This window comes from Melanotaenia boesemani, chromosome 3, assembly GCF_017639745.1.
Source record: "Melanotaenia boesemani isolate fMelBoe1 chromosome 3, fMelBoe1.pri, whole genome shotgun sequence".
NCBI lineage: Eukaryota > Metazoa > Chordata > Actinopteri > Atheriniformes > Melanotaeniidae > Melanotaenia > Melanotaenia boesemani.
The window spans coordinates 32,623,405-32,640,901 of record NC_055684.1 but is presented as its reverse complement, the minus strand read 5'-3'; the positions used below and the strand labels follow the sequence as shown (position 1 = coordinate 32,640,901).

General features: G+C 41.2%; 1 protein-coding gene across 2 annotated transcripts in view; it reads right to left on the bottom strand.

Annotated features, from left to right (window-relative positions):
- Nucleotides 1-224: 224 nt before the first annotated feature.
- The window catches only part of foxp4 (forkhead box P4), an 86,115-nt gene continuing 68,842 nt past the window's right edge, over nucleotides 225-17,497 (bottom strand). For both annotated transcript variants that reach the window (XM_041980332.1, XM_041980333.1), the window contains exons 9-18: nucleotides 16,933-17,031; nucleotides 14,201-14,288; nucleotides 13,023-13,106; nucleotides 11,066-11,291; nucleotides 10,782-10,858; nucleotides 10,594-10,695; nucleotides 7,665-7,786; nucleotides 7,079-7,145; nucleotides 6,070-6,242; nucleotides 225-5,780 (exon numbers count right to left, since the gene is read on the bottom strand). In XM_041980332.1, coding sequence (XP_041836266.1) covers nucleotides 5,633-5,780; nucleotides 6,070-6,242; nucleotides 7,079-7,145; nucleotides 7,665-7,786; nucleotides 10,594-10,695; nucleotides 10,782-10,858; nucleotides 11,066-11,291; nucleotides 13,023-13,106; nucleotides 14,201-14,288; nucleotides 16,933-17,031 — 1,186 coding nt within the window. In that variant the 3' untranslated portion in view covers nucleotides 225-5,632. The remainder of the gene's footprint in view (nucleotides 5,781-6,069; nucleotides 6,243-7,078; nucleotides 7,146-7,664; nucleotides 7,787-10,593; nucleotides 10,696-10,781; nucleotides 10,859-11,065; nucleotides 11,292-13,022; nucleotides 13,107-14,200; nucleotides 14,289-16,932; nucleotides 17,032-17,497) is intronic.

The following is a 17,497-nucleotide window of genomic DNA, read 5'->3' as shown; positions in this document are numbered from 1 at the left end:
TTGATAATATGGCTGAAGGGCTTAATATTATTAAGTATGTATAATTAGCTTTTTGTGTTCTTAAACATTTTTATTATTCAAGAGAACTGAAGTTTATAAAATGTTAAATAAAAGGTTTCAAATAGGAAACTGAAATTAATTCTAGAAAGTTATACCAGCTCTCTATATTTCTGTAGTTGTGTAAGACTTAATGCAACTGGAGAAGAAAAAAGGGTGCAGCATAAGACAGTGTAATAAGTATTTTATTGCATTTTATAATGCCATTGTCAATAATTAGTACAGATTACATGCAACTAGACCTACTGTACAGTTTTTTATTGTCTGCATGGACAGACACAAGAAGATTCAGGTTACAAATACACAGATAAATGTGTGTGTTTTTATACAGCATGAAGGAAAGGGCAGTGACTGGCATTACATGGCTACCCCGGGGTGGAGGGTCATAGGGCTGGGTTCCACTGTCCGTCTAAAGCCACCACCCAGTCCCTGTTCCCACGTCTTCCTCGGGTCACACTTTCAAATAACAAGAAAAATAACAAAAACCAAAGGATAAAGGGAGGTAAACAGGTAAACTGAACTAAGAATCAATAAAGAGAGTCACTGCTGAAAATGTACACACATTCCTAAGGTTTAACCAGAGGAGCGCTGAAGTGGTAGTTCCATCAATTTCTCGCTGTTTCACAACACCATCAGGCAATGCTCCACTTTGAGAGTCCCTTCCCCCTCAAATGACACCTCAGAACTGACCAATCACACATCAGGATTCGATCTCCCTGCGTCCTCTAAGTTGGACACCAGCCAGCGGGATGCAGGCTGCTCCAACAGCAGTTATGTAGATGTAAGAGGGATAACGGCTGTCAGTAAAGGTGATCAGTGAAGTCGATGGAGAGTTTTGGAAGTAGCTTGCTTTTTGGTTGGTTAAAAGTTGTGGCATTGGTTTGGTTACAGTTTGGTTACAGTTCATGTGTTTGGACTAAGCAATGTTGGCTCGCAATGCCTTTGGTAGTCAGAGGATGAGCTGCATCTCTGAGAGCCATTCCACATTTTGGTATTGAGACTACACAAGAAGAGGAGTATCAAAAATGCAACAACAGCGTCAGTCTTTGATCTCCCTCTGTGACTGGGAGTGGGAGATGAGCTTTGTGGCTGGTCACCACCTGCCAGGTGTTAGACTCAGCAACAGCCCCACGGCACCTGCCGATGATTGACAGCTCTGCGGGTCGGAGTTCAGCGCAGGAATGACAGGGGTCAGGGGTCAGAGGGAGGGGTCACAGGGAGCAAGGACACATATTGGCCCCTGGAAGGACCAACAGCAATACTTCTCTACAACTCTGCATTTTATTTCTTTAAAGCAAGAGAGGGGCTACATATTCTTACACTTTTTCCTCTTTTTCTTTTTCTTTTCAGAGGTTTTGGTCCTGTCTTTGAGAAAAAGTCCTTCTGAGGTATCAATACATAATGAAGAAACTTTTTAGTTTGTTTTCCATTTGTTGTTTTTTTTCTTACCTTAAAAATGCATAAATGCAGTACAGAGACAAAAAAGTATCAAAATAGATCTAGCTAAGATAAATATACAAACAGGTGTTACCTAAACCACTGATCTAACTTTAATTCTTTTCTTTTTTTCTTTTTTTTTGATAACACACTTAAAAAAAATCAGCGTCCCAGACGTTTTATGATGAAATGAAAAACAGAAAAAAACAAATAAAAGAAAAAAAAAAGCCAAACAAAACTATTAAACCAAGTTACCTGCAGCACTTAAAATGATAAATACATATATTCAGCATTAGCAGAACAGCATAGAAATCCGAGCTGAAAGCTTTACAATAGCTTAACAGGTGCAAAAAAAAAGAAACCCCAAAGGAGCAAAGAAACTCAAAGGAAAAAATGGAAAAGAAAGCCCTGGAGAGATTAGCCAAACATTAATAAACAACAATACATCATGTTATGCCAAGCTGGAGAAAGAACAGAAGTGTTATGCGGTGACCTGTGAACAATCTACATCTTTATAAAACAGTTTTGTTTACAGGTGTACCTTAAAGCACAAGTCAGATATCATCAATGTACTGGATGCAGCAGTTCCTCTTGGTTTGGATCTTACAAGTAGTAGTGATAAGTTTCAATACGTGTGTGAGCCCTCTCAACGTCTCTGTGAGTGTTTGGGTGAAGGGGTACTGCTGTGTTTTGGGTCTTTGGAAATCTGGATGGTCGAAGCCTCCGTTTGTACTAACCCATAGCCCCGATTCTAAGCTTCTGTTGTACCACTGTGTGCGTGCACAAGTGCAAGTGTGTGCACTGTCATATTCAGCCCATCACTACTTCTGACAACCAGCTCCCTGCAACAATGCATATCCATTAATGACCAGCCTTTAAGAGCTAAGCCTGATCACGAATATGCACACGTACAGCAAAAGCACACAGCTGAGAGGCTGTTCACAGAGCTCAGTGCTAACCGGGTGGTCAGTTTTTAACAGCTGATAGAAAACTGGTCATTTACATATATGTGTATGTATATATGTGTATAGTGAAAACTTCACAACACATTTTGAGATGTGGAGAGTGCGTTAAATGTGGTTTAAGGAGAGGTAGTCATTCTTAATCATATGTAATGTAAAACAACTCTGTTTTTGGGCTCAAGCAGATGTGTAAGGGAGTCCAGATAACCAAATAGCTTTTTTTTTCTTTTTAGGTTTTGTCAGTCATACAGTAAGTGTAACAACAAGTTTGGCATTCATTGTAATCATTGAGGATGAGTGTTAGGAAAAAACCTCTAAGAGAGTTTAGTTTTGCACTGGCTAGGTGTTGAACAGTTTTTGAAGAGGAGGTAGTGTTATTTTTGGTTTTTTTATCTCATTTCAAGATGTCTGTCTACCACTTTTTGTACTCTGTAAGACAACCAGTCTCGAATGTGACAGGAAACAGTCCTGTTTGAACAAAGTCATCGGAAAGGTTCTTTCATTGAATAAGAAAAATAAGGTCTGAAGTGCAAGAGATAGTTTGACACAAGACATGAACTCAACTTGAAATTACATGACGTCCCTTGGTTGTTTTCCTTTTACATCGCTTTATTTTCATTGTTTTAGTTGTTCCCTCTTTGTTGTCTTAAAAGATATTTAGAATATTTTCTCCCTATTCAAAGATGAGACTATCTTAAACCCATTACAGTACACTTCCTCGTCACATGAACAGCACATACAGATCATTACGGTACTTATTTAGATTTTTTTTCTCTCACATTTCAGAACACTAAATATTCATTACAAAAAAAGTACCTTGTATCACTAGGTGTTTAATGAGAGCCAAAAATTTGATTTTGCTTCTCTTTTTGTAATCAGCATTTGTCAATGTTATATTTAAATGCTTAATTGCAGGGCCATTCCTGGGGGTGTGTTTGAAACACAGTTGAGCCTAGAAGAGAGAGGGTTTTATCTTTTAAGTGCTATTTACTTTTCTAGAATTTCTTTTCAGAGGAACTGTGCGAGGTTTGTTATTACAAGTTTTTGGCCCCATAAAAAATTTGAGCTGTTTATAACCATCTCCGAATTTTAGCTATGCTTTGGTTTCTGGAATGATCAGCACTGTAGGTCATGTAATTCCAAGAAAATAATTATATGAATACAATAATATGAATTTAAACTCCTGGTTTGTTGTCTTTTGGCCAGTTCTTTAGAATATAAAAAAAGATATAAAGACAAAGGGCAAATTAAACAACGGGGTTTTTGGTTTTCTACATATTTCTTTGGTTACCTGTAACAAAAATAAATGGGAATAAGCAGATAATAGATTAAAATAAATGTTAAATTTGGTATGGCACTGTAGAGAAAAGTAATGCTTTGATGCTCACAGAAAACAAAGAAACAAATCTCACATACTATTCCTTTAACACAAACTCACACAGTGAATGCAGATAGTTTCTACACAGTAACCATAACAACCATAGAGCTTTGAATCGAAGCTGAGCAGAGTTGCCACATTTGGTGTCCCACAGAAAGAATTCCCCCTAAGTTCTTTATCAATTTGGACACAGTTCTGGGCAGAACCTTTGTGGGATGAGGTATTCTCTGACTGCAGTAATAATATATATTTCTATATTTCTTTTAAAGCATTACAGATATTTTTCAACTAAATACACCAAATAAACAAAAAGAAAAAAAAAAAACAAGTGAGAGTGAGAGAATTAAAAGAAAAAAAAAGATTCAGCTGTTAAATAATCTGTCTGGATAGTGGCAACTTTTAAGTGCTTTTTCCAATTTTGCCTGCTACACTTGGGACAGGGACAGGTAAGGTTGGGACAATACTGCGCTTGTTGTTGATGTAGTTTTTTTTTTGTTTGTTTTTTTTGCCAATACTTATTTGGAATGGTGTGAACAACCACAGTAAATCAAACACAATACAAAAACAAAAACAGCATCTGTAGAAAAGGTACGTCAAAACAGAACTCCACCTTGGAAATATTGATCCTCAAAAATAAACAATGATAATAACATCAAAATAAAAAAAAAAAAAACAAAGAAATGACAAAAGCTACCACACATTTTTCTTGTTATATTCCATAATCAACAGTTTTCTTTTTTCTTGTTTTTTTTAGTCACAAAGTTTCTGTAGACGCATCCTCCCTCGTTTGTCACTGCTTCCCCTTCTTTTTCTCCAAAATGTTCAATGCTTATCACTCCATCTGCAGATGGAGCAGAGAAGAAGGACAGCACCATACGGTCCTATTCCTGCAGTCTTCTTGGGGATGGGGGTGGGTGGGGTGGTGGGGTGAAAAAGTCTTCTTTCCTTTTTTCTACTTAGAAGAAAAGAGTTTTAAACAATGTCCCACGCTAAGTGTCTTCCTGCTGGCAGAGGTTTGGGCAGGGACCAGGGTCACACCGCTTCAGTCCGGTCAGCCTTGTTGCGCGCTCACACACACAGGTGCACAAGTGTTGGAGGTAATCTTTGAAACTCTCTTCTTTCCTCCCCATCTCGAAGCCCATCGGTTTCATTTTAATCAAATTGATGAAAATTAAAAAAAAAAAGCAAGGGACTGATTCAAAGAGGAGAAGAAGGAGGGGTATGTCGCCACTGGTGACTGCTCCAAATCTATATACACATGACCCTATGTGTGTGTGTGTGTGTCTTCTTCTTTCAAACACACACATCTGTGTGTCTTCTCCACTAAGACAAAATGGCAGTCAGAGACCACAGATAGGAGGGTGTATGCAAGATGGAGAGTGTGTGTCCACACCTATCGGGGTCTCTACATATCGGGTGATTTTTCCAGGGAGGGTGACAAAACATGGTTTGACAAGTAAACGAGTGTGTGTGTGCATGTGTTTTATGTGAGTGTGTATTAAGTGGTGTTACACCTCTGAGCCAAGTGTTGTAAAAGCAACACATGGAGGTAAAGCAGTGCTCCACAGTCTTCTTTTTGCGTCTGAAAGTAACAAAATTCATCTAACCCTGTTTTTTTTTCAATGTCATCCTTGGTTGCTTGAATTTTCTTAAAAACAAACAAAAACATTCTCTTTTTTTCTCTCTTTTCTCTTTGCTTATGAGTGTACTGTTGCTATCTTTTCCTCTTCACACTGGCGAGAGGGCTTGGGGATTGATCTGTGAAAGTCCCATCCCTCTGCTCCGCAGTGGATCTGTCCTACTCCAGCTCCTCGGTGGGAAGATCCTCCTCCAGGTCACGCTCGTCACTGGGCAGTGGCAGACTGTGTGTGACGCCAGCAAGGAGGGATACTGGCCGACTGTCCTCTTCCAACTCAGTGGGCTCCTCCTTCACATGAACCGGGTGGCTGCAGAGATAGAGCAGAGAGCTGCCATTGAAGTCATGGATGGAATTTTAAAGGCAGAATCTTCATATGTACGATATAGATGTTTCAGTCACATCAATGTCAAATTTACATTTAAATATTTAAGTTAAATATTATCATTAAATTCAGGTAACATCAGTTTGGTATGCTGCTCTATGTCTTTTAGCAAAGTAAATGTAATGTGCTTAGTAGACGAGCATGGTGTTGAAGATTTGCTGCCTTGCACCTGGTGTGTGTTTGTGTGCATGTTCACGTGAGTGTCCATGCATACCTGTACTGTTGAGGGCTGAGTGTTGGGCTGCAGCTACCATTGCTGTTGACCTGCTCCACCGTTGAGCTGACATCATCATGGCCCACATGAAGCATGTTCAGGCTGGCTGCAGATGGCGGGGTCATCAAGGGAGGGCTGTTCAGCAAGGACAGACTGCTTTCTGCCAAAGCCGCCTATAGGTACACAGAGGCGAATGGTCTTTTGTTGTTTTGTTTTTTTTGTTTTGGCCCTCCATATGGCATTCATATGGAGGGCTTTTGTATCCTTTAATAAAAGTACTAGTGAACATCATGATAATCCACTAGGGGGCACTTATATACAGTACTTTACATCTCAAGAGCTGTTCTTCCACATTCAAGTTTCCTTTAAAAGTGTGTTTGATCACACAATAGTCTCAAAAGGAATGTTGAATGAGACTGAGCCACAACCTCAACTTAGACACGGAAACATAAGTGCAACATCTGTGTCTGCAGAAGAGAAAAACAACAGAGCCAACAAGAGCAGCTCCTGCCGCTATTCTCACATCCAAAGGCTGGATGAGACAGGTTAGACGCCAGCTGGCAGACTCATCCCACCTCCCCTCTTACACCGGACAAAAAAAATGACAAAAAGAATTCTCTCTGGCTCAGAGGTGGATTTTTCTGGGACAGGCGATAATTTTATGCGGTAACCTTAATTGACAACTACTTGATGCTATAAATCATCTCAGTCGCAAAAGTGCATTTGATGTGTCTGCACTAAAGTGAAGTGATGAGGCGAGTGTGTGTATTTGATGGTGGTGGAACATGTGTGAGAAAGTGAGGTGGGAGGTGAGAGGGTGCGTTTATGTGGGGGCGGAGGGAGGTGTTGTGAATGCCGTTAGGGAATCGGCTAATTATAAGAGGGAATTGATATTAGTGTCCTTGATTATGACTGGTTACTATATGTGCGTGTGTGTGTGAGGGAGAGAAAGACAGAGAATGTGAGAGAGAAATTAAAAGATATGGGAAAAGAAGAGGACAAGCCTTACCTGGTAGCTGGCGTTTAGGGAACCAAAGCCCAGGCCTGAAATCATGTTTTTCACCAGAGTGGGACTTCTACATGTGTGCACACACAGGGAGAGAAAGAGAGGTGGGAGTGAGATTCACAGATTGCGCACACATGTGAAAAGATGTCACCTCAATCAAAGCACTATGACAAATTTTGCAAATACTTCACAGACAGAAACATTCACAGACTGTAAACAGCTGCTAAAACACACATATGAAAGCGTCTGATATCTGGCGTGCAGGTGTGTGTGCGTAATTATCCCTGATGGTTGGAGAGAACATCTGTTTACACAAGCTAACAAGGTTTTTTCTTGTCTTGCATCTCACACAGCTGCTTACTAATGGTGTCGACAAACAGGAAAACACACACACGTATACAGCACTTCATAAGCCAGCAGCCCCCAACCCCACCTTTGTTTTATGCAATTTGGGAGACTGCCTCTCGGTAATAGTAGCAGATCCATTTAAGCAATCATAGTGCCAGCATTCATAAGCTCACACTCTCGTCAAACTTAACTGTACACCCAAAGAAGCAAACTTAAACTTTTCTGGTGTTTGGACTCTTACCCGGTCATCTTTGGTGGTCTCCTCTTTTGGTATTCAACTTCATCCACAGTCCACACAGCGCCCTTGACGTTCTCAACACGAACAAAGCACTTGTGCAGACTCAGGTTGTGGCGCACAGCATTCTGGGAAGAGGACAAGGGCACTTTTCAAGTTCGGTTTGAGCAATACTTTCCCTTACAAGTTTATAAGTAGTAAGACCTGTGGAAAAGGAAGTTTTTTTCAACCTTAAATTTACTTTTTCAGCCATTGCTAGTGTCTTCACGGTAGCTCCCAGCACAGTGCTAATATAAAGCAGCAGTTTTCTAGAAGCGTTATGTTATCTCAGAATGTTTCTAATCAGTCATCATCAGCGCACACACAGAGACACACACACATCCACAGGCACTCAGACAGCCAAGCAGGCAGGCACACCGCTATCTTCGTCTCAACCCCCCAGGGACAGGCCTCCCTTTTCATCTGCTATTTGTAGTTTGTTCATGCCCAATTTCATTACCAATTTTAATTCGTCTATAATTAAATCCTGCATATTCTCTCTGACACGCTGTTCTAAGCCGAGAGGGAGGGACAGGCCAGGCATGCATCACTCTTTGCCGTAATTACACACGCAGATACACACACACACACACATACACAAACATATACGCGTAATTACACGAGCCATAATCAGCGGAGGAACCCTTTCTCCCCCGCATCCCCTCAACCCCCCGAGCCGTGATGCTAAGTTTTGTAAATGAGTCTGACCCCAATCTCCGCCCGCCACCCTGACAGTGCAAACACACACACACACACAAACACACATGCACGGACACCGGTGCTTTTGCAGTGCTATTTGCATTCGTCTCCGTGATGAAAGCCTAATTCTCCCAGTTAAAACATTAGCAGTCATTTACAGTGGGTCACAGCACATGTGCCACTCATCTCCACTCCCTCGAACTGAGGGGAGGAAAGGAGGTGGGAAGGGGGGGGACAACAACTGAAAGCAGAAAAGGGAAAGAAAAAATAAAGCACAGCATACATGTACTTTGGGGTCATAGCTGTTTTATTGTTCAGTGATCCAAAAACTGATCAGTCTGTTTCTCTTTATACATTTAAGCAGGTGAAATTACACTTTAAGAAACCAAGTCAGTGAACAGTCACGTTTGTGGCAACTTTCATAGGATTTATGCTAATTAGGAGAAGAAAGAGAATTTAGATATTTTATTTAAGTAAAAATACTGTAAAAAACTTGCAAGCTCGAGTAAAAGCAATGGTGTTAGAAATGTGTACTTAAATGCAGATGATGGATAAAAACTTGGCCCACTTGGAAGTTTGACTTTTAAATTTCATATTCAATTATAATTACTAACAATTTTGTGACTAAATATAGTTTTACTTATGTAGTTGGTTTAAGTGGAGTTATGGAGAGTATGTGAAAAATTTGTACCTCTGTGCTAATTTTCATGTCTCAAATTTGTACAAAATTGCAGAACTTGTAAAAATAACATGTATTTCATTTAGTTTCCTTTAGTTATAATTTTTAAACATAATGTCAACTATAAAAATTAAATAAAAAAGGAAAAAAGGTGCTTGGTAAAAATAAACCTTAACCCATCATGCTGCACCTTGAATTCACACTTAGCACTCCCCTCTCTGTCATCCCTTTTTTCCCCCTCTCTTCTGTCTCTACCTCATTTTCTGCACTTCTGTATCTCTGATCAATGACTTCCACACCCTGACACTGCTGCTCTCCTCATGAAATATAACGGCTTATTAAAGGACATACATCTCCACGGCCCTATTTGACTCACTGAGCTGCAATATAAATACATAAGGCCATGCTGAGCTATATTTAAAGGTCCTCCAGGTGAATGGCAGAGAAAGCAGACACCAGGCATTAATAGTTAAAATTCATAAAAGTAAGATGAGGAAGTTAAGATATTCCTCCAGCACTGTCTCCTAACCTTCGCAGCACCTCTCCCTACTTCATCCTTCTCATCCCTTCTTCTTTCATTAGGGCTATTAGAAAGAGGATGTCATCAACCCCTTTCTCAGTCTTTTCCTCATTCCCTCATGTTCCCACAGTCCAATACCCACATTAGTGTGAGGTTTCTGTATTTGTAGGGGTGGGATCAGCCTAAGTGTGTGCATTAGATACAAGAATGAAGAGGGAGAAAGCCACACATCAGGGTGTGATCATGAGCATTGCATGTTAGATCTGCATGTGCTTTTCTGGATTGAGGGTGGGTAGCTGCTAGATGTTACTTTACTGGGCCTGAAACTTTCTCAGGCCTGAGCGTGAGTGCATATAAGGAGGGTATAAAGGAAAGCATAAGGAAAAAACCAGAATGATAGAAAGAATGTCTCATATAAAGGACAGAAACTGACAATAAATGTCAAATCAGAGCAAGGTCAGTTTTGAAATATGTGTCTTTAAGTTCTGGAGCACTCATATCATTGTAAAAGTGTTAAATTTGAGCCTTCAGAGTGACTACATATTCTGTAATGTGAGGTCATTTTGGCAAATGTTCCAAATAACACAGTAAAACCTGCCTCCAAATGCTGTTTCTTTCATTGTGCCCTAACACGTCTCAGGTGGGATCAGCTTGAGTTAGGGGCTTAACCACCGAGCAGAAACCAAAATTACTTTCCGGCAATCAATTAGTCAGAGCTGAATTCCATATTTTAGTTTTGGACAAAGTATGGTGCAGACAGCTCTGCAGCTGAAACTTCCATATGGCTCTGCTTTGTCATCTAAACAACTCCTGAATAATTTGTTAATAATCTGATTCACATTTACCATCAATTAAATCATAATTTTACCAAATAATATCCTGCATGACAACCTGAATCCAGATGGTGAAAATGAACACCTTTTTCAGCTACTCAGAGAAGATTAAGAATTTATAATATGTAAGTTAAATTGAAATTTTTGCATATGGGATTATTTTACCTTCCACGTGGCTGTATTTCTCCTGAAATAGGCAAACTTTCGTGTAAACCAGTTGTAGATCTCATTGAGAGTCAACTGTCTGTCTGGAGACTCCAGAATGGCCTGATAAGGAGAGGAACAGGATATATGTAAGATGAGGAAATCCGATCAGTGGAGAGGCAGTGAGAAGGATCAATGGCAAGACTTACATGACGTATTAGAGAGGCGTAAGTAAAGGGAGGCCTGACATCAGCGTTCTTGTAGAACTCACAGTTCTGAGCGAGCTCTGACGAATGAAAAAAGTCATGTTTCAAATAAAGTGATCTTTTGCAGAGTTTTGCAACAACGATGTGAATGAATTTAACATTGTGAGGCACACATTTAAAAATCAGTTAATTAATAAAACTCTGTAAGCAGTGCATGTATAATACCAGCATAAAGTGTAAAATCCCTTGTGAGTAATAGTGAGTTGAAGATTTCTGTTACAGCCTACCTGAGGCGATAGGGGTGCAGTACTTGTCGGAGTTGCGCCTACGTATGGGTCCGACGGCGTGCGTGTGGGAGTGGGAGTGTGCGTGCAGGCTGGAAGAGCTGATGACAGAGGGTCCCTGGCGCAGAGGGGTGATTGGGGTGGCAGCTGAGGTGGGGGGGTGAGGAAGACCCTCTGGGTAGACCTCACTGTCCCGCTTTAAAAGGGAGCCACTGGAAGCCAGGTTCAGCTAGGAACAGAAACACACACGCGCACAATAGAGATTTCCTAAATCTTTCCAGTGTTGTTTTTAAAATACACAAGCCGACTAACTTCTTCATAGATAAGTCACATGACGAGGCCTAAAAAAATACTGAAACGTCACCCTGAACAATTTTTCTTTTTAAAGACAGACATAGAGGTGAATTGAAGTGTTTACTAAAAAATTCTATTGTATTTGAACACAGAAATGATGCAAACACATTGACCAGCTCACTTACTTTCTCCTGAACTGTAAGTTGTTCCAACCATTAAACATGAAATTATTTACCTTGCTAGTATTCAGTGTTTTTTTAAGAAAGTACTGCTAATGTTAACTCAGATAGAAAATGAGGCCTTCAACGCTTCTTATGAATATATGGCCCTGTCATCTGCACCGAACCACACATGCTTGCATGGTCTGAATATGCACATATATTTATACACACGGCACTGGCTGCAATTAACCCTGAGCTTACAAAAACAAAACCACACGACAGCATGTTTGTAAAAAGGGAACACACACATGCACTCTGCGGTGGCAAAGTCTTCACGGACCAATTCGGCCCAATTAGGCAGAGCTTTGCACACACACACACGCGCGCACGCACACACACACAGAACCAGTATTCCCAGTCACTCTGGGAGAGCCATTGCAGGGCTGGTAGTTTAGAACTAATTAAAACCACTGTGCGTGTATTTGTGTGTGTGTTTGTTGAGATGTATGTAAAAATGTGTGAATCTCCTTCTCTTTACTCTGACCCTTCTCTGTACCATTTAAGCTGACTGGAGGGGGCGGGGCTGTTTAACAGGTACTTCATTAAAGCTGCAACCCTGCCCCATCACCACGGCAACAGTCGAACACTGTTAATTGAGGCCAAGCTTTGTTTCCATTCCTGATGCTCCTCCTCTGCCCCCTCCTTCTCCAATCCCTGACCCCGAGGCTCGTCTCCAGTGGTGACAGAACACGCCTCTTCCTGATTTCCCATTAGATGATAATGGCAGCTGATCCCCCTGCGATCAACACATCATCTAGACACACTGGAACATAGAAACACGCGCACACGCACTGCCACTCAGCTGCACCCATTTATATCCTCAAATTAAGACACTCTTCGCCTAATTGACAATTAATTTCAACATCTTCATATTTTAATAAGACTCCTCGTCAATCTGAATAATGAAATATTCATTAGATTTCTAATAGCAACCACACCAGCCGGTGTGAACACATATACAGAGAAATACAAACCACATAAATGTCTATTTGTCAGTACTTTCTGGAAAAAAAAAAAGAAAAAAAACTGTGGCAGAATTGATTGGGTGATGTGAATGTTTGAAAAGCTTCAATTTATGATTCCATCTGAGGAATTAGAAGATTATGAAAGTAATGTTTTCTCACAAATACAATGCATTAACACAGATGGAAAGTTTAAGACCAAGGGAAAAATGGGGGAGACAAAAAGACTAAATTTGAGTGTAGAGAAGTATAAGAGAGACAGGAAACAGGCCTTTTGGATTTAGAAATAACACATTAACCCTCATTGGTCAATAGGGGGCATAGACACCAAGCTAGAGAGAAGTGGATGAATGTGAACTCCCAAGACATGCAAACGTAAAGAACCTGATAAATTAAGAGGAACTAGTGGGTAAAAAAGTAGGAAAACATAGTAAATGATAAGGTTTGGGTTCAGTAGTAAATGGGGTGTCAGTGATTACTTACAGGTTGGTTAAAAGGCTTTGGCTCCGAGGGGCGCATGTGCAGGTGGGTCATCATGGCCTGAAGTCGTTCACTCTCTTTTGCCAGCTGAAAAACACACACAAGAGTGGATATTTATAAAATATTCTTCATCTCATTAGATTGATCTAATGTGGTATTGACCTAGCATTACACCAATTACACCTCAAGCAAAGAGGAACATGAGATAACCATTTCAGCACCCGCAGCTCTTTCACACACTTCCACTACCCTGAAGACACACTCGTCCTCATCTAACTGCTGTTTAATGGGTGCTGTTACAGTCTGGGGAAACACTGAATACTTTGTGTGCGTGTTTGTGCACCCGTACATGTGTAGCCCCCAGAAATAACAGATCTATGTTGAGGCAGACAGCACCATTAACATACTCCAATACCATCTATACTATGTGCATCGGTCCAGAAAGAAGAGAAGTTTAAACACAATGCCAGCGTTTGTGATGGTACGTGTGCGAGGGCAAAGTGGTGGGCTTCCTGTGGACTGTTAAGGGATGAAGTGACATGTCAAGGAGGGAGAGACGGCTGTCCTGATGTGATGTGACAACAGCTGCCTCTCTGTCACTTTGTGTTCCCTGGTGGTGGCTTCAGGGGCTCAGCTAAACGATGTTTACCACTACGGGCAAACACAAAAGCTAACCCTAATGCTGGACACACACACACACACACACACACACACACACACACACACACCCAAATAGCAAAGTGGTGCTATTTTCAAGAAACCAAGACAATGTTTTCACTTTGTTTGGAACTTTTTTAAATAAGTAAAGTACTGCTCGAAGTTACCATTTCATGTCTCATTATTATCAGATTATGTTGGTTTTCTTTTGCTGCAGATGTTTCAAGAGCATTTCACATGTGAACCACTTTGAGAACAAGATACTTCTCACAGCCTTCTCTTGCTTGTGTCTTTCTCTTTTCTCTCCCTCCTCCACTCTCTCCTGCTGGTGACCAGAGACGCTTTATAATTGGAGCGGCGATGGCAGCTTCCCTGCTGACTGCTCCTTATAAATTACAAGCTCCACTGCTCTCCATAAACTCTGGCCCGACTCAGACAAGTTACCGCCATTGACAGGCTGAAACAGCCTTCATGACTTTGTTTGTGAGTAAATGAAAATGAAGTGTGTGCTGTGCATGACCCACCTGTATCTCCAGTTGCTGAACCACCTGCATCTGTACTCTGCACTGAGCAGTGCTGCGGTCATCCAGGGCGTGCTCATTGTTCAAGTGCCTAAAGAAGAAGGGGGGAAAAGATCAACACTCAGTCACTTCTTGGAAAGCAAGTTAATGGATACCTATGAGATTGTTTGTTGCTGTTCACAAGATTTTTAAGTCAAGAGAATTATTACACCAATCCACTGATTGGGAATGAAGAGGTAGCAGATCTAAGCTCTTCCCCGTTTTATATAGACTGAGTTATGAGCTGTTTCAGTGCTACAAAAATAAATCCTAATCTCGGAGGTTCATTTTGTCTAGTGAAGGACGCAGCAGCTGTGTTTTGTGTGTTTATACTCCACTGGTGCTCAGTGAGCCATGATCCAAGACAACCACCTGGATATGAGCTCATGTGTTATCACACAGAGCCTTATCTTAAGACTCTCTGTTAGCTAAACTTCACTCCACTTATTAACACTGGTGCAACATTCACTTGTGTGTGTGCATATGCTTAGATGTGTGTGTATGTGGGAATAGTGGCGCTGTTTGCTTCCTCAAATGTGGGAGGACCTGAGACCTTCTGATCTTTCCCAGCGCGCCCCTCCCTGTCTCCCCTCTGTCATCGCCAAGGTTATTCACAGGTTGCTGCTGCCTGGGCAGTGTGTATGAGAATGAGGGCTCATCTATATTGTAGTGGAAGTATACTTGTGTGTTAACTTTCTGTCTTCATAAGCCACTTCTCTGACTTGTTTCATGTTAATATGTATGTGTGTGTGCGTACAGTATGTGTGTGTGTTTGAGAGAGAAGTTAGGCAACATGAGGCGAAGACTAAAATGAAACAAAAACAATGATGTCATGGCATGGCTAATCTAGGCAGATAGATGGCTCAACGCAAGTGCATGATAATAACAAAAACATGATCTCACCCCCTCTCTCTTTCTGTAACTCTCTCGCTCTCTCTTCGTCACTTCTGTCCACTCTCCCCTTCCCACTCCTCTTCCCCCGCAACTCCGTAAATGCCTATGATTCACACTTATTCCAACCAAATCTGCCCCCAGCACCCTCCCCTCTCTCTATAGCTGGGCCATAAACAGTAGCAGGGATTTTTTTTTTTCAATGTGTCCCGACAATGAGGCTCTGTTTACTCCTCTGAGTGCTGGCAGACAAGGCTTTAACCCACATTACACCCAGCTTCGGCGACCACAGCCGGAGCATTATACCAGAGGACAGGGAGGAGGCGGGAGGGGAGGTGGGCAGAGGGAATAGAAGAGAAGAAAGACCTGAAATAGTGAAGTGTCTCCCTCCTCTGTTCTTCTGCTTTACCCTTTTCCCCTCCTGGAGCGATGACTAAGGCTCGCTGGGAGGGAGCGCGCCGTTGGACTGACGGCATTATCTGTCACAGCCTCTTTTTTTTTTTTTCATCCCTGTCTTTCTTACACACACATACACACTCTTTCACTCTAGCTCTCCTTCCATCTGCCCCGGGGCTACGTGAAATGAGACACCAAACAACAGCTTTCCTCTCCAAACTTTCCCAGCCTGCCTGCGAGCTTTGATCTGACTGTCCGATGCCATCACAATCACAACGCACACTTCTGTGATTATGTGCGCGCGCGTGTGAATACAGATTTCATCACCCTGGCTTATTAATATCTCCCCTGTTCAAACAGCTAAGAGCCCCAGATTGGTAATGAGTGTAAGTTTGTTTAGGGCTTCATTATGGGCTTGCGAAACCTTCGTTAGAAGTCTTAGTCCCACAGGGAAGTCCACTGTACTCGGAGTGACAGAAGAGGAGGTAGGACTGTGTCAAAGCAACACTACTTAAACATCACAATATTACTCTAAATTGTCACATAACACGTGAAGAGTGGAAGTGAAGATGAGAGGGAATAAGAGGATGAGAAGTGAGTGAACAAAAAGAAAAGAATAAAGTGGAAAAAACAACAAACAAAAAAAAAATTTAAAGATTGAAATGAAGCAAAGACACACATCAACTCATAGTAGTAAAACTGCCTAAAGATCTTTTGAAAGCAAAGAATTCACACACGACAAAGTGGATGTTTGTACCGATGTGCTCACAGTTGTTGTGTGTGCAAACATGTATGGGCCTCTGAGCAAATGTGATGCAATAGATGGCAACAGCTGAATTAGGAAATCAGGAAACATCAGGGATGCAGAACTCCAGTGATGTGTTTGATTGAAGTGTACATTACTTACAAAGCTTCAGTTTTCCTTCTTTTTACTTTATACAGAAAATCTAAAGGAAATAATGTATTTTCCTGCCTTTTTATGTAATTTTAATATGACTTAATTTAATCGATCTTCATGAAAAACAGGCACTGTGTGTTATTGTGTGTTATAAAACTAAAGTTTGAGTTTGATCTTAAACTTTAATAATGCTTTTATGAAACCTTAAACTGAAAGCAAGCAAGAAAAAGACACTGATGATAAAAAAGTCTGGCGAAGAAACAATAATTATGTCATGTGTATGGACCTGGAAATACTGAGTCTATGACTTCCACTCAGAAACTATAAACACATCCTTAAAATAAACAATTTTAAAGCCATCGGGGGGTGTACACATGGAAGACAAGTCCCAGTTAAAACAAAACCTTTGCCACAGCATGTTTTTCCTAGTTGTGGTATCAAATGCATATTTTGTAGGTACTCATTAGCAACTGTTTATTATGTATGTTATTTCTGGGTGTGGTTGACTCACTTGATAAACTGTCCCATGTCCTCACACAGTGCTTCACAGCCAGGCCATTTACACTCTCCATGGCCGTAGAGCGGATGGGAGCCAGCATGCTCCTCATGACTGTAGATGCGCGCACACACACACACACAAAGAGACAGCAGTGAGTTTGTACAACAGATGTTATATAATACATACAAAAAAAAGATCATATGCATTCTTAGAGTGAGGCAAAGCCTTAATATGCCACACTTTCAAACACATGCACACAAAAAAAAACTAAAAGTAACCACAGCAGCATCAGTGCAACATCTGAGCGTGGTTAGCTGTGATTAGTTTGTGCAGGTCTTGAAGCTAAGTGCACGGAAAGGAGGATAGAGCAGAGTGGGGTCAGTTACAGAAGCCAGGCAAACAAGGGAATTGGTCCAACAACCTCAGAGTCACATTTTGAAGTCCATGACCTGTTTTTCTCTCATTGGCGTGTGTTTTGCATGTGTGTTTGTGTATTGAAGTTAGTGTGTGTTCTACTGTTTCAGGAGTTGACACGGAGCCGGCACAGGACCAACCAGCCATGACTGATTGGTGGCGG